General features: G+C 50.2%; 6 protein-coding genes across 6 annotated transcripts; 3 read left to right on the forward strand and 3 right to left on the reverse strand.

Moving 5' to 3' along the window:
* Positions 1-314: 314 nt before the first annotated feature.
* CI109_103626 (uncharacterized protein) lies at positions 315-3,749 on the forward strand (the record flags this gene model as incomplete). The annotated part of the gene is made up of 3 exons (XM_032001875.1): positions 315-494; positions 558-813; positions 874-3,749. 3 exons carry the CDS (start codon positions 315-317, stop codon positions 3,747-3,749), a joined length of 3,312 nt encoding a protein of 1,103 aa, XP_031864038.1.
* A 341-nt stretch (positions 3,750-4,090) lies between these two features.
* On the forward strand, positions 4,091-8,507 carry CI109_103627 (uncharacterized protein; the record flags this gene model as incomplete). The annotated part of the gene is made up of 14 exons (XM_032001874.1): positions 4,091-4,498; positions 4,606-4,776; positions 4,866-5,035; positions 5,102-5,645; positions 5,710-5,731; positions 5,797-5,886; positions 5,950-6,039; positions 6,095-6,422; positions 6,488-6,618; positions 6,673-7,543; positions 7,644-7,757; positions 7,817-7,892; positions 7,960-8,103; positions 8,199-8,507. The coding sequence occupies 14 exons, from the start codon at positions 4,091-4,093 to the stop codon at positions 8,505-8,507; spliced, it is 3,468 nt and encodes a 1,155-aa protein (XP_031864037.1).
* A 175-nt stretch (positions 8,508-8,682) lies between these two features.
* Positions 8,683-10,090, reverse strand: CI109_103628 (acyl-CoA thioesterase II; the record flags this gene model as incomplete). Its single annotated transcript, XM_032001873.1, has 3 exons — positions 8,683-9,072; positions 9,146-9,283; positions 9,380-10,090. 3 exons carry the CDS (start codon positions 10,088-10,090, stop codon positions 8,683-8,685), a joined length of 1,239 nt encoding a protein of 412 aa, XP_031864036.1.
* Positions 10,091-10,570: 480 nt separating this feature from the next.
* CI109_103629 (uncharacterized protein) lies at positions 10,571-11,747 on the reverse strand (the record flags this gene model as incomplete). Its single annotated transcript, XM_032001872.1, has 4 exons — positions 10,571-10,703; positions 10,796-11,050; positions 11,125-11,374; positions 11,447-11,747. 4 exons carry the CDS (start codon positions 11,745-11,747, stop codon positions 10,571-10,573), a joined length of 939 nt encoding a protein of 312 aa, XP_031864035.1.
* A 403-nt stretch (positions 11,748-12,150) lies between these two features.
* CI109_103630 (uncharacterized protein) lies at positions 12,151-13,164 on the forward strand (the record flags this gene model as incomplete). The annotated part of the gene is made up of 3 exons (XM_032001871.2): positions 12,151-12,376; positions 12,429-12,997; positions 13,063-13,164. The coding sequence occupies 3 exons, from the start codon at positions 12,151-12,153 to the stop codon at positions 13,162-13,164; spliced, it is 897 nt and encodes a 298-aa protein (XP_031864034.2).
* A 328-nt stretch (positions 13,165-13,492) lies between these two features.
* On the reverse strand, positions 13,493-15,615 carry CI109_103631 (uncharacterized protein; the record flags this gene model as incomplete). Its single annotated transcript, XM_032001870.1, has 2 exons — positions 13,493-14,949; positions 15,024-15,615. The coding sequence occupies 2 exons, from the start codon at positions 15,613-15,615 to the stop codon at positions 13,493-13,495; spliced, it is 2,049 nt and encodes a 682-aa protein (XP_031864033.1).
* Between the last annotated feature and the right edge of the window lie 1,008 nt (positions 15,616-16,623).

Below are 16,623 nucleotides of genomic sequence, written 5' to 3' on the forward strand. Positions count from 1 at the left end.
AATAAGTGTTCTCAACATTACCATTTAGACTTCACAGTCAACTGCACGCGACACCAGGGAGACAGCTCGAGATATAATGGTCGACAACATACACATCCCACAATTCGAATTTGACCAATAGTGTCCTCTCTGTTTGTGCCGGGGCCAACGGCGGCGATCGGCTTCTGGTTTGGTAGTGCGAAAGGCCCTTGGGAGATTGGCGACAAGTTGTCATAGTCTTCGACCCATCATCAACACATCGCTCCATACCCCCCGCGTCAATACACAAATTCAACTCAAGACGTACCTGAGGAGCGTGCGGTCAACCTAACGCCATGGTGTTCATCAATGAGAAGAAGTATGCTTGCGAAAAGTGCATCAAAGGACATCGAGTTTCAGGATGTACGCATACCGACCGACCCTTGTTCGAGGTGAAGAAGAAGGGAAGACCTGCTACCCAATGTCAACATTGTAAAGACAAACGGAAGGCTTCTGGCTCGAGTGTACACACAAAGGTGAGCACCGCGATGCATTCTTGTTACTTTTATGTGAAGCTAATGTACGTCTCTCTGCTCCAGTGTGCCTGTGGAGATCCCGCTATATCAAACCCCGTCCAATCCAGCCTTGCCCCCGACACCTCCGTCTCCGTACCATCCTCCGCTGCTTCCGCCGTCGATGAGACCGAAATAGAAGTCGAGACGAAGAAGGGTCAGCCGGGATCACGGGCAACGTTCCCCAGGGGTCTGAAGGATGTGCACGAGTTGGCTGCAGCTGCTAATGCGCTTGCTGGACTCGGCGACGATGAAGGGGTAGTCCAGGTCGCAGAAAGGAAGGGTGAGTGTCCTGTTGCTGTTCAGCTCCACGTGATTTCGCTGACGCAAAGTTGTTGAGCAGTCCAGGCGCTGCTAAACCCCTGCAAATGCCAGGCAGGCGGTCCTTGCCGATGTTGTCATCCCAAGAAAAGTGATAACCAAGACGTCTCTCCAGTGTCAACTTCAAGAGCCAGACTTGGTGGTGCCAGTCTCTTCTCAGATGTATACTGGCCTAGAGCTGGCACTTCTAATTTGGACGCTGCCGTCCCCGGCGATTGTTGTTCTCCTTCGACCACTGCGTCTCCCATGCGATCGTCCAATGCCCAAGGACTGCCCATCAGCCCATACCTTTCTCCCGATAACATGCACCACCCAGCGCACACCTCACCTCATGTTCACAAAACGAAATTGTATTCTCCCTACTCTACCAGCGGACCATCCACCTCTCGGCATGGGCGTAGGGATACCTCCTCCAGTGTTCGGTCATCGGGTTCGGCGACACCGAGATCACTTCGACCTCCACCAACTATCAAGCCTATCACCGATATCGGCCGGCTGATCAGCGCAGCTGTCAGCCAAGACGGTACAATAGCATCAGAAATCCCGCGGTCCGCTGTCGGTCTACCGAAACTCCCCGGAATTCAAAGTTTTGACACAGGCACTGATAACGGTGGTGTTAAAGTTGAACTCACGGAGACCGAGGACATCGACATGCCTCTTGCATTCCCTACGCATGAGGAAGTGGTCATTGGAGCGTGTGCCTGTGGTGAAGAATGTCCTTGTCCTGGTTGCGCCACGCACGATAACGGCGTTCTTTCACCTGGTCACGTTCACGATGGATCGTGTGGTGAGGGATGCAAGGGACACCACGACTGTGCCAATTCAATACCCATTCCCTCGGGAGTTACCTCGATCGCCCAGCTCATTTCCCTTGCGGCGCAGAACGTTCCGGCTCCACCTGGAACGACGCGGATGTCTACTCTCGATCCGTATGACACGAGGATCCTCCCTCCAGCTGCTCAGCTCAGTGAAGATGCGGCGCAGTCCTTGGGAATTGTTCAGCTGAAGCCCCTCGAATGCTGCAATGGGCGGTGCCAGTGCGCACCTGGAGAGTGCACCTGTGAGAAGGAGTGTTGCGGATGCTGCGTGCGATGTGCATGCGAGCATGATGACGAGGATGCCAAAATGGAAGATAACGAGGAGAACCCCACCGAGGCGACTGTGTCTTCGTGCTGTTCTGGGAAGGAAACAGTTGCTGCAGACCCATCGCCATCGACAGCACAGCCAGCCCTGACCCTCTCAATTCCTTCTCATCAACCACCCACCTTGTATTCGTCTGACGTAACACCGGCTTCTTCCTCTACATCATCATCGCGACAACCATCACCTCTCCCGAAAGGTCGATCTACGCCTACTTCTGCTTCAGCCAATCCCAATCCGAACCTCCGTCGCACAACCTCAACTTCTTCCAAGCACAGCGCAGCTGAGCACCCATACCTTCCTGGTCCTAATGGTCGTCGTGCTACTGTGACCGGTCAACCACCCGCAATCGGCGTCAAATCGACAAAACCTATCGCCCCTCGGCCCATCCTACCGAAACCTCAGGCGAAATCGAACGAGCATTTATCGGCGTCGTCGCAATCGAACGCATTGCCGCGACAGTCTTCTCCCGTTAGAAGGACTGGCAGCCTGTCCGCAGGATCAAGCAGTGCTACGAAACGAGCGAGTCCAATTACAGCTCAAATGTCGACTCGTATCCCAGTAGGAACCAAAGACTCAGAGGTATCCAACCCAGCGGAGCATCTACTTTCCATCGAAGCATCTCAAGCGCAAACTCAATCTGTGCCAACCATACTCGATTCCCAGTCCCACATTTTACAGCAACCTTTCGGTGACGCTCCCCTTCAGGCACCCATCCCAGGTCCGGGTTCCTTCGTAGATCAAGGATTAGAAAATGCCAATCCTGAGATTCTAGCTTTCGTGGAGCAATGGGCACTCTCTAACTCGCAAGGCATTGATCCTCATACTACTTGGAGCAGTTCTCAGGCTCCTCTCCAACCATCGGCGGATACCTCGCCCATCATCGACTCATCCTTCGATCTAGAGCAATTCATATCTCAGACCCTATCCAGTCAATCACAATACGCCAATCAACAACCACAGCCCACGGCGCCAACTCACCTGAGCGAATCAGCAAACCACCAGGCCAGCTATCAGCCATTCTATGCCGATTTCTTCCTCAATTTGGGCGGAGAATCGCAAGCCGGACCATCGCGACTCAGCTCCGAAACATCCGCGCAAGCTTCAAGACCAATAACTCCACTTGGCTCAAATGTCATACAAGGAGAACCTCAAATCGAGTTTACCGATGCGAACAGTTATCAGTCTGGTGTCATTCCCCAATGGTCGGGACATGCCGGATATCCTTCATTGACAATTGGCTCTGCAGTCGGACAGCACGGTATGTCATCCACCGGGCTTGGACCGAGCAGTGCTGCGCCTCCTGCTGCCGCTGTCGTGGAGGAGCCGGCTGCCGATATCATTGACCTCTCCAAGCCCCTCGATGCCGCTGCGATGGCGAAGATCCTGAAAGCTTTGGAGCGCCAACAAGCAAAGCAGCCAGGAGATCAACCTCAACCTCAGCAAATCCAGCCTACAATGCAGGCACAGCAAGCCCAATCGGGCTCGCAGACTCAGCCACAAGCAACTACCGGACTTGATCAGCAGTTTCCGTCTCACTCCTTCACCCACACTGACTCGACGGGATCAGCCAAGGAGCTAGATGATATGTTCAACCAATTTGTGACTCTGGACGGGGTAGGAGAAGGGAAGGATACACAAGTTGGAGGAAACGGCACCTGGGCTTCTTCAATGGCGGGGACAGCAGCGCCGGATGGGGAATGGGATCAGTCTAGGTTGTGGGGTTCGTTTAATGTTCAGGCGGAGGGGCAACTGTGATAAAATTCGTTGTTGCATAGATGTTATAATTTGCGTTTGTGTTGTATAATCTTGTAGAGTAGTCATCGCACATGCAGGGCATGATTCACCTTTGATTGGACAAACTTGCTTGCCCTCATCAATGCACGAACGCATGTCGTTGAGGTGCGTCTGAAGTTGTAGCGTAACGTTATTTGGTTCTGATCAATTTCCGTCGGAAGCGCAATGATCGCCGAAGCTAAAAGCTCAAGCTCGTCTTACATTCTCATTAATTTGTTTTCATCTCCTCCTCCTTCTACTTGATTTCGTGCACCTTCTCGACTGTTGTATCTCATGCCGATCTTGATCACCAGTGCTCCGTGATGTCCGCACATCTTCCACCCCAGCCGTCGGACTCGTACATCCAACTTGGCTCCCTTACACTTCACCTAGCGACTGCCTTACCCTCGTTCTCAAGACCTGCATGGACCCAACTCACACCCTCTTTCCTGAGCTCGACCAACCTCTTTGACCCAGATTCCTTGAGCTTGATATCGATACTATCCGATGCGCTGAGGGATAGAACGCTGGATCTTGAAGGGGAATGGATCAGGATGAGAGGGAAGGAGGTCAGAGTGAGATGTAAGATCTCGGCAAACGGCGGTGGAGGTGGGATGGGGAAGAAGGCGAAGGGTAAAGGGAGAGAGGGTCTGGTGAAGAGGTTGTTACAAGTCTTGTATAAAGATTGGGAGGAGAACGAAGCTCACGGGAACAGATTGCTAGGACTGACAGTGAGTTTCTCAAACACGTTCTGCCAATCAAGAGCAACGGCGAGCACGGCTGCTTGGGACCTTAATACGACCTAACTTGTTGGTGCTGATGATGGTTCGTTGTTCAGGAAGAAGACCAACAAACAATGCAGGATATATACGCTTCTGTACCATCCCCCCCAGATCCAGAGTTCTTTGGGTACGAATCAACCTCCCCGCAGGATGCAGAACTATATGATGGCTTGGAGAATTATGAGAATCCGAAAGGTGTCAAGACCTTCTTGTATCGGTATCAGATAGTACGTATCTTGTGCAACTGTGAACCCCGTCATCTGTTTTGCTTCCTACCCCGCTTGGCCGACAATTGCTGACTTTTGCTATTCCATAGCGATCGGTAGCTAAGATGCTACAAATGGAGACCAAGCCGAACAAGCTGGTTGATCCGTTATTCACCCCGTTTCAGGAAGCTGGACGAGAAGGTATCTATTATGTCAATCTGTTGACATGGGATATACAGAGACATCCAGGATGGTATGATCTGCCGCGAGGCGGTATTTTGTCAGTGCCGTTTCAAGCTCTTATGAAAGAAGGTCCCGCAGAACTGATGCCATCTCTACCTCATAGGTGCGAGCAGATGGGTACGGGAAAAACCTTGATGTGTCTCGCACTGATCGTATCGACATTGCACCAACCTACTGCTCCTCCGCCTACCGAGATTGACATTTCAGAGATAACGACCGATATCGCTGAACGTACCTACCCTTTCGCCCCTCACTCCGATCTACGAGAACTCGCAGGATTCCCTCGGCGTTCTACTCAGCTCATCTTCCCATCTCTAGTCGAATTGTGCGCAAACAAGCTTGCCATTCTCGATCCGTCTGCTATCAACAATCGCTATTTGCCTGCTTACACCAAGCCATTACTGAACAGACGGACATTCTACTATACCTTGCCATTGGACGACGAGTGTTCCCGGACAGCCAAAAGGCAGACTTTCGAGCAGACAGTGAGGAAGATGTATTTAGCGAAAGGCACATTGGTGATCGTCCCGCAGATCTTGGTGCAGCAGTGGAAGGAAGAAATTACGAATCATCTGGAAGAAGGAGTACTCAACGTGTACGAAGTGAAGGGGCATTTACCGCCAATAGAGGATCTGTTAGGGTATGATGTAAGTGCTTCTGGACCCTCGGGCACCTTGGACATACACATGACTGACAACATATGTATGCTAGGTGATCCTGATGGATGTGAATCGTGAGTGGACACTCGGCGTACCACGTTACAGATTTCAAAAGGTACTGATCACGCTGAAACCTCAGGCTTCGGCTTTGAGGAGACGGAGAGGCGCAAGTTTCCCGAAAAAGGACCCTCAGTTCTTCTCCAAGCTAGATGGAAGCGCATCATCCTTGGTCAGTCTGTGTCATGACTAGTCATGCCTGATATGAAGCTAATCATAGCATTTGCTCCCTTAGACGAAGGACACGTTGCCAGTAATAAAACGTCAAATGCTATGATTCTGGCTATGCAGCTGAGCGTAGAAAGACGGTGGCTAGTGAGCGGAAGTATGTCGCTCATCCTGCTAAGTGGAAAATCACGCTGACAACTGTCAATTGACAGCTCCTACCCGGTACTTACAGCAAGGAGGTGAAATAGAAATGGAAGGTATGGGTCTCTCAGCTGTCTCCCGGCCTTCGACTCCGTCCCTCGAATCTGGCGGAGGTGTGATTCACCACGCGACGACAAGGCGTACTTGGTCAAAACGAGACATCGAAGATGCCACTCGTATCGGAGTGATGATCGGTGGTTTCCTAGCTGCTGAGCCTTTCAAGTCTGAGGCTCTGTTTCAACGACTTGTGACTGCGAGTCTGAGCAAGCGCGGCGGACCAGAATTTGGAGCTGTTGCGCGGATGAAGTATATCGCGAATGGGTTGATGGTTAAACATGGGTGAGTGGTTGGCATTGTCGTCAATCTATGTCATCGCTCTGAACATTCTCTCTTGGCACTGGCAGTCCGAAAGTCATCGACATGGAAGCACAACTGCCACCCTCGACGATATCGAAGGAGCTGCTCCAGTTCGATCCCATGCAGCGCATCACATACAACGTTCTGGCAGCCCTCGTCTCGAGTAATGTCCTCACAAGTAGGTTATTAGACTATATCGCAAACCAACTTTAGCTGACGTCGTTCCACAAAGGTGGTGGTGAGGATGCCGATTACTTCCTGCATCCGAAAAATGTCGAATCATACAACCAGGTCGTCAACAATCTCCATCTCGCCTGTTTCTGGTATTCTGCTCGGGCGATGGATGCAGACGGGTGTCTTGAACGGACTCGTAGCTGGCTCGATCGACATCCGGAAGCGTCAGAGCATATACGAACGCATCTGGAAGAAGCCTGTCGTCATCTCGAGACTGCTCTGTCCACACCGGGCTGGGACGAATGGATGACTAACGCTGTATCAATGGCAATGGACGGTACCTCATTCCCCTCGATCATCAAGCAAGCTTGGTCGGATAGTTTCAACGGTCAACCGAATATGATCGACATGCACAGTCTCATCGAACTTCGCGAGCTGAACAAGCGAGGTTCGACATTGCAAGAATTACATATAGCTGGTTGGGACTTTAGATCGAGCAAGAGTGAAATTTCGGTGGAAGAGATGCTCAGAACGCACGAAAAACATACGAAGGCTGAGCACAAAGCGAAGAAAGCGGAAGAGCGGAAGGTCAAAAAGGGAGCTGCGACGGCGGCACAAACACCAAAAGCAGCTCCGATCTCACCTGGGAAACGTGCGACGAAACGAAAGAGTGATGTTCTGGAAGAGAGACTGGACGAAGCGGCACGGAATGCGAATAAGGCTGCAGGGCGGACACCCCTGTCCCCTCCTGGTGTGGATTTGCCTAGACCACTCCCAGCTTTGATACATACGAAAAGTCGTTCGGCGAAAGTCAACTATGTTCTCAGATCTATACAAGAGTCAGATAAGGAGGATAAGTTTGTGATCTTTGGTGATACCTATGAGCTGGGTCATTTGACGGAGGGTCTGGACATGGTGGACATCACATCGTGAGTTTGATGATAGGTTGCTGCTCTTATGCCAGCTATTGTTCGGTCTTACCTTTGCTGAGACCATACGTGTTGTGGATCGCTGACTTTCTTCGCACAGGACATTCGTCGGTCATTCGATTAACGGAGCTCAGAGGATCAAGGCATTGGAACGATTCAACAAGCCCGAGGTCAAAGTGATCTTACTGGATTTGACAATCGCAGCGAGAGGGTTGTGAGTAGCGAACAATCCATCAGACTGCAGCGGCAACTTGAACTGAAGCATTCTGTCAGAAACCTCGTCATTGCTAATCGGATGATCTTCCTCGCGCCTGTTTGGAACCTTGACGTTCAAGCCCAGGCTATCAAAGTGAGCTTGCAAACTTGACCAAAGGTTTCTTGGACTAGAGTACAAGCTGACAACGGTCTCGGTGTAGCGAGTACATCGTATAGGCCAGACTAGAGCGACTCGTGTCGAGATCTTGGTCACGGAAGGGACGTTTGAGGAGGATATCGCGAAGCGATCGACGACGAGCAGGTCTGCTGATGAAGAGAAACTGTATACTCGAGCGATGATCGAGGTGCGTGAGATCTGAGCCGCGGTCACGCTGCACAGCTTTCTCGATGCAAGGCGATTCGTCGTTGTGCTGACAGGTCTTTGTGATTATCAATGTAGAATCCACGCTTTGTCTATCCTGAAAAGGAAGAATCGCACACTTTCGCTGTGAGGTTCACACCTCTTGGCGAGACAATAACGCCAGAGTCATCGAATGTCGCTACACCAGATGAGGTTTTGCCAATCACCCCTACCGGAAAGCAGAGAGATCGAGGTATAACGTTTGTGGAACCGACCTCTCCTACTTTGGAAAGAGACGATGATACGTTGTGCGACGGACCAGGGGAACAGGAGAGAGATCATTTTGAAAGTGGAGACGGTGAGGAGACTAGACCACCGAAGAAGAAAGCTAGGGTGGCTTTTGTGTGAATCTCCGTCAAAAGTAAAACATAACGCGTACGAATACATCGTATAGGAGACAGGCATCGGACAGAAGATATATCTGTATGGCATAGATCCGGTTGTATAGTCTAGATATGTAATCTTATGTTGCGACTGTTACCTCAGCGCTTATGTGCGGGTGTAACAATCACCTCCCATCCCCTTACAACTTCGCCTTGACTGTCTTCCGCTTCCCCTTCCTCTCACTCTCATCATCTTCCACTGCACCACCTTCCACCAATCCCTTGGCTTCCAATCCTCTCAAGTCGGCTCTTACCACCCCTTCCTGACTTGTGACAGCCACCAAGACCCCGTCTTGCGTGTACACATATCCCTTCACAGTCCCTCGACCAGAAGCGACGTCAACCACCTGACTTTCCATCACGTGCAATAGCGGTGCGGAGGGATCAAAGTTCGAAGGGAAGGGATAGAAATGGATAGAATGGTCGAGAGAAGCTAACATGCCTAAGCGGGGTGTGGAAGATTGATGTAAGCCGACCGAACGAGAGGCGGTACCGATAAATTGGAAATCGGTCATGTATGCGATCATTGCCTAGGATGAACAATATTGTCAGTTCCGCTCACATATACACGACTGCTATGTAGAAGTGTGATTGTTGACTCACCTTCACGGTCTCCTCGTTTGGCTTCTCGGATGGGTCTAGACGAGCACGTAACCAGCTCATTCGAACATGGTGATTCGCAGAGATATCATGTTCTCTAGTCAAGGCTCGGGCGATACTAACAGGCGATTCGCGTCTCTCCTGAGTACGAGTATACAACGTTAGCTCTCTCTACCCCACATCTCACATAGTAGGTGCATGACGTCTTGTTTGACGAAATGAAAAGCCTCGACTCACTCTGATGTACTCTTCCAAGAACGTCTTCGTGTTCCCTTTGAACTTATCCCCTCTCTCATCCATCCATTTCTGCCATCGTACAGCTTCTTCCTCACATTCTTCCCAGGGTAACAGATCTTCCGCGAAGGGCACTTGGTATTTCTCCTGAAAGCCTGGATTATTATTGTTGGAAGACGACGATTCTCGTTTCGACGTCCGTCTATCTTCGATAGGTGAAGAAGCGGGCGTAACATTCTTCACTGTTGCGGAGGAGGTGGTGGACGGAGGTGAACTGAATCGTAATGAGTTTGAGACTTTCAACCCATCATCCTTTGCTTCGTTCTCTGTTTCTGCGACCCGATTCCCTAAACCAGATGGTAATATCGTTGGTGGTAAGGTGTAACTTGCCAGAAGGACGAACACCTCTCTATCACCTTGCCAAGCTCTCACCAATCTACTCGCATAACTTTTCCCATCTCTCAGCTTCTCGACTCTATATTCGATAGTCGGCTGTGCATGTGCCGGTAAGAGGAAATAACAATGTGTGCTATGTAGACCTAATGGTGAAGAGATGGTTGATGAAGCAGCAAGAAGAGATTGAGCGATCACTTGTCCGCCGAATACACCACGAGCACCGGATGGCACCCATAGATTCCGAGAGAGGGATGTGAGCGGTTTCGAAGAGTGTGGATGAACAACAACGAGGGAGGTGAGAGAGGTCGTTGGGGACATTGTAGTTGTGAGCGACGTCGAGATGGAGCTGGGCAGATGTAAAGATTGAGAAATGAATTATTTGAACGTAAAGTGTTTTGAGGCTGTTCGACATGAATTCGGTTAACTTGTTCCATTTAGCCGTCCTTTCTTCACATGCCGCAATTCACGGAGGGCGAGGCTGCTGTGTGAACCTACGTATCTTTGTTTGTTTGAGGGCGTGTTGGACACGGAAGCCAGATTCAAGATGCAGCTACGAGACTCAAACCTACCTCGAGCCTTCCAAAGCTATTTTGGACCGGTAACGCAGAACGAATGGATCAATGGGCCTAGCAGAACTAAGCTGGTTGGCCTTCGCCTTTTTGGGTCTGATCAACAGCTCATTGTTTGCTTCTTAAGTTCGTGCAGCACCATGGCAGCAACCAATTTGCATCAAGTCGCAGTACTGCATCCTAACAGATATTTCATACATCAGATGTCCCCAGCTATTCACGCCTCGAATCAAGGGTCACCCTTTCTCCACTCGTTTGTGAGCTGACCCCAAGCTGCCACTGTTCCTAGGGCACCAGTGATCAAGGGATTTGACCAAAGTCCGCCTGGAGTAGACCAATGCATCGTCAAAGGTGCGTATCCACTGCATCAAACGTAATCAGCACAGATCTCACCGGCGCATCGCACATAGTTCTCCGCAACTTGGAATTGGTACACTGTACACCGTTCACTTACCTATTCACGATGACTGCCGTTTTCCAACTTGCCCAATCCTTCTTGATCTGTTGAACTTTCGCTACGCTACTCTCCGGCGTCTCAGGAGGCGAGATGATCTTCTCTTCGACACTGGTCGCAGTTGTATCTTGCAATTCGAAGCCTTCTGCTTCTGAAGGTTTGATCTCAGGCTTGGAATGTCGCAGTGCTCGCGTTCGACCAAGTAGACCAATATAGGTATTTCGGAGTTTGTAAATCTCCAACACGACGTAGAGGCTTCACAAATCAGATCGAAAGTTAGGTCATTGTACTCTCACAGATATAATAGCCGGTTGATAGCCCAGACTTACGCCCAGAAACGAACGCTCCATAGCATTGTGGTGTTGAGCCTCGATGGAGTGAGAGGCACCACACCCTTACTTGCGAGCCAAGATATGTGCTCGAGAGGATAGTATGCGAGCAACGACAGAATCTGTAAGGTCGGAAGCGCCTTCTCGCTCTGGGAAGCCTTCGAGCTTCCAAGCGAAAGGAAGAATGATCGAAGGGACGCTAATGGTTTAGGGTGAAGAACGAAAAGCCATTGAAGGATTGGGAGCATCCCTACAGCAATAACAGAGGATCAATTAGCTTCTCAAGCTGGTCATACTGGCAGGGGGGTCGCAGCTTACTCACCAAACGCTCGCATGATGACTCTGGCATCTGCAATACTCCCCGCAGCTCTTCCCCATCCTTCAGCAAGTTTGACAAGTCCAAATCCGCCAGGACTCGAATTCCCACCGCCAAGAGCGAGTCTCAATCGAGGATGCTGGGCTCTGAACGACGCAAGTCGGAGAAGAAGGGCGATGATCAACGGGGAAGAATACTGGGCCAGCATGAGAGAGGCATCGAGGCCCGGGATAGTCGACGTGAGCTTTGTCAGACGAGCTAAGAGGAGGGCGGGGGAGGAAAAGGGGGAGACTGATTTGGTCGACATGATGACCGAGCTGTGTGAGGCTAATTGGTCGACAACTGTTACACCAGGTAGTTGTAGAGTCAAGAGTAAGAGGAGAGAAGACGGACACGGGGATATGATGTGTGGTGCAGCATGACCAGTCTCACGAACAGACAACATCCCGGTTAATTCGGGTAACCTCCGTAGAGTAAGCGGGATCAAATCCTCCCCCACATCCTTGTAGCACGGATATAGCATCAATCTCCGCTGTTGGTCGTTCCCCTCCACTCGGGTCGCCGCTCGGTGGTTTAATCGATATGACAAAGATTTCATTCGTTGGACTTCATCTTATCCTTTCGATTCTCTTCTCAACAACAACAATCCATTGACATATACGACTCACTATCTACTATCTCTACGCGCTCACACATTACTAGTATTAACCATGACTCGCCCCAATACCAGCATGATCCGACCTCTGGTCGCTGCTTCTTCTTCTCGCGCCACTCAGACCCTTCGATTAGGTCGACCAGCCGTCAGTCGAACCTTTGCAAGCAGTTCACGCCAACAACTTGCCGTCTCCTCACCCGCTTTCATCGGTGTTCGAGCAGCAAGAGGTCCAGAGCTGAGACGAAAGGTTATTGGAACTATGTCGGTCGGACAACAACAACGTGAGTCTACAAACCTATCTCGGCCGACGTAGCTGACATAATCATTTGGTAGGCCGTACCATGTTCATTCAGACTGAGACGACGCCCAACGAAGCATCACTCAAATTCATCCCCGGTGTACCTGTGACCAACGGTGGTGCTCACGAATTCCTCGATCTCCGTTCCGCTCTCGCATCACCACTCGCCACTCGATTATTGACCATCGACGGTCTGACCGGTGTATTCTTCGGACCCGATTTCGTCACTTGTTCCAAAGATGAATCGTACAACTGGTCAATCTTGAAACCAGAAGTATTTGCAGTATTGATGGAACATTTCTCTTCTGGCGCACCGTTGTTCAAGGAAGGTCAATCGGATTCCGGAGCGGAGGACACCAGGATCTTGGATACCGACTCAGAAGTTGTCGGGATGATCAAGGAATTGTTGGAGACAAGAGTCAGACCCGCCATCATGGAAGATGGAGGTGATATCGAATATAAGGGATTCGACGAAGAGACGGGTATCGTTAAGTTGAAGTTGAAGGGAAGTTGTAGAGGTTGCAGTTCAAGTAGTGTCACCCTTAAGAACGGAATAGAAAGGATGTTGACGCACTACGTCCCGGAAGTTCAAGCAGTCGAGCAGGTGAGCTTCCTGTTTCGTCTTTTTTAAAGTGTGAAGACCTCAGCTCACTCGTCCTTCCTGTGTAGGTCCTCGACGAGGAAGAGCTCATCGCACTTGACGAATTTGCAAAGCTCGAGGCTCGACTGGAGAAGCAGAAGAAGGAGGACACACCGAGCAAGCCAGAGTGAGTGGTGTTTTGCGTACTGGTTGAGCCGAGGACCCTTGCTGATTTATGGTGTTCTCAGCATGAGTCAATACCTTTCACACTAGGTTGTTTATGCATTATTGTAGCGCTACGTTCATGGTGCCTGTAATATCAACAGCGCCTATCTGAAAGTGATCTTATGTTTCGGACATACTCACTCTTGAGCAAGATTTGGGAGGATTTGGCACAATCATCCAAAGTCAATGCATGGTGAATGACAGGATATTTCACCTAGAAGTAATGTACAGACATAGTAGCAAGCATTACAGTGTTATGACAGATAATCTAGGCATTATAAGAGATCCTGGCCGCTAGATCAACTTGTCTTTACCCAAAAACCTCGACAAACCCCTCTTATGTTTCCCTCCCCCACTACCTCCCAACGTGGTCAAGTCTACCGCCGAAGCCGAAGCAGAGATGGAAGAAGCGCCAAACATCTCTCTCGATTTCATCTCTGCTCTTTCGAATTCCAATTTCTTAAATGCATTCTCAACAGAGACGATGAACAATTCCGTCTGACTTGCGCTGAGAGCACCAGCACCACCACCAGGGGTGAGGGGTTGATCTTGATCTTGTTCGGGATCTGTCATGAATATCGAAGAGGAGGAAGAAGACCCATCGGAAGAAGATCGCTGTTTGTCCGAGCTGGAAGTGGATGAGATTGTCGTACTTGTCGGAGAAGAGACCAAAGGCGAAGAAGTGATTCGTGGTGGAGGAATAAAAGGCGGTTGCTTCGCCACTGCTGGCGATATGGGAGACGCAATAGGAAGTGGGATCGCTTTATCTTTGTTACTCTTTTGCTTGTTGGTGAGTAAAGTCAGGTTGAACGGTCGAGAAGATTGTTTGGTCCGAGGTGAGACCTCGATCACAGATTGTGTAGCCATGTGATTTTGATAAAATTGTCGATGTTGAGCAAAGATATCTTTACCGCCAACACCTGGTAGTTCACGAGGAACCACAACTCTTTCAACGAGAGAAGCACGACGGTTCGGCGGCGAGGTGTCGTTGTTATTGCTCTGAACCTCGCTTTGCGTCGAAGTCGAAGCAGGAGAGGAAATTGGGTGTGGCGGTTCGAGCAAAGCAGCAAGATCGGAATCAATCATACTTGGAACAGCTTTCCTCTTGATCTTTCTCTCCCTCTGCGGACCGATAACGTCTTTGGTCTGGCTCGTCGATCCAACATCGGTAGGACGGATAGGTCTTCGAGCTTCTGCTTCAAGATCGACAGCCGCTCGACGGAGGATTCGGAGTTCTTCAAGGTTCGAAGGTGACGAGAACGAATTGAGGGATTGAGAAGTGGACAATATTCGTGCGGTAGGTCCGGCGAGTCCAACATCCACGACTCGAGGGTCGATCGTCTCGCTTGATCGAGATGTTGTCGGCGAAGGAGTGAGTGTGACAGGACGTCGATTGGGCGTGTCCGTGTTGGGCGAAAAGGATGCTGCTGCCGGTGGTGATGAAGGGGACGGTGCCGAAGGCAGAAGTGTGATGGGTTCAAAGTTGAACTCCATATCCAACTCTCTTGAAGGGGTAGTCAAGGGTGTATCCCAAGCTGCTACACCACTGACGCCCAAACCTTTACCCTGAGACATCATGACGCTCCAACCTCTTTGAGGGGCTTCGCTCGGACTAGGGCCCTCAGGCGTTGCAATAATAGGACTAGGGGTGAGAGGTCCACCCTCCGAACAAGGGGAAGAGGAAGTGGGAGAAGGAAGGGGAGATCGATTCAATCGACGAGACCGTTGTAACGAAGCCCCAAAGATTCGCACTGCAGTGCAAAGCAATCCAAGTCAGCCAAAACGTTCCTCACACCATGTTGGTCTCTCTCGAATGTTGACTTACTCAGATTGTTCGAATCGCTGTTCAAAGTCGATGTGGTGTCAAAATCTTCTCCTTCTTCTTCTTCTTTCAGATCTCGTTCCGGTCCTACTCTCAACGGTCTTGCCCAATTAACGGTACTCGTCGTCTTGTCACCTCCAATCTGGACCGATCTTCTCGCCGCTTTCTTTCGCAATTCCGTCCTAGGCGAAGAGAGCACCTTCGGTGATCCGAGCGAGCTCGCACTGGCAGTGGCAACTGATGATGATGGTAGACCTAAGCTCGAGGAATGAGGTGCTGGTGTAGGCGGGGATGGTGTTGAGGTGGTATCGAGTCGAGAACTTTGTCGTTCAGGTGTGGTGAGGAATTGCGATGTGGGTAAGAAGGAAGGACTAGATCGACGTGATGATGGTGAAGATGAAGAAGATGATGTCGGCGAATCACTAAGACTTAGAGTGAATGTAGGGGCCTGTTGTGATTGTTGTTGATTTCGTCCAGCAGTCGAGGAGGAAGAAGCCGCAGAAGAGTAGTAGGAAGAGCGATTACTGTGAGATGCGAAATAGTCGAATTGGGAGAAAGAGGAGTTGACCAGAAGTGGGGAAGTAGGTTGGCTCATTTTGAGTTCTCCGTCAAGCTGTAGACAGTTGAGCGGTGTGGGATAAGTTATCGCGTATCGAGTACCGTACAGTACCGTAGTCGTCAACTCACTCCCGACGGAGTATGCTCGTATGGGATGGTACAGGTATTGGGTTACCCAAAATCAAATCAGAATCAATGGTAGGATTTACGCTTTCGGCTTATGTTTCTCCAATTCCAAATGGAAAGAAACAAGTGATAGAGTTTCTTTCTGGAAGGAGGAGATATTCGAGGGGGATCGTCACAACGCAACCAAAGTGTGTGACGGGTAGATGATGTTATCTCACTTCTTTCGACACAGAGGTCGAGTCGCGGTCAACGGTATCGAATGGGTGGAGAAGGAGGCGTGTTGAGACCTGGTTGAGTGCGTCGTTTCGTTTCGTTTCTCCCTATAGGATGTCTCTCGTTGTGTCGTCGATTGAATGTGTGGTTCGGTTCGGTACAATACGGTCCGAATGGGTTTGCACTGAAGGATATCTGCGTACAAGATGGTTGATTTGGGCTGATACTACCCAGTCAAGATCTTAACAATCAAGACAAAAGACAAATTTCGTTACACCGGTAAGTCAGTGATTGATAATTGATGGATGATGGTTGAAACAATAGTTGACTTTCTTTAGGACGAAACAAATGCAATGAACAAATGTCTCTACAACTCTTCATTCAATTTTACATCTATGCATTCAAGTCAGTCAGTCAGAAACGCGGTGCATGTTTCATTCGTAAGATTGTAGGCAGGTAGGAGCGGGAGTGACACGTCGTCCTTTTCAACGTCAGTAAAAAGAAGCTTAATATTGGCGTTTACGGTCAACCGAGGCGTTTGCGTTTCCGTTCCCGTTCCGACTGATGCATGCATGCACTCAGTATGGTGGTAAAGGGAAGTTATGTCAGTGGTGGTGTTGGCGGTGTTGGTGGCTAGATGATCAACGGACTGAGAAGGAAGGACGGCTCGAGGGAGCCCTCAAAATTGACGAGAAACACGGGACGG

This window comes from Kwoniella shandongensis, chromosome 6 (assembly GCF_008629635.2).
Source record: "Kwoniella shandongensis chromosome 6, complete sequence".
In the NCBI taxonomy this organism is placed as follows: Eukaryota; Fungi; Basidiomycota; class Tremellomycetes; order Tremellales; family Cryptococcaceae; genus Kwoniella; species Kwoniella shandongensis.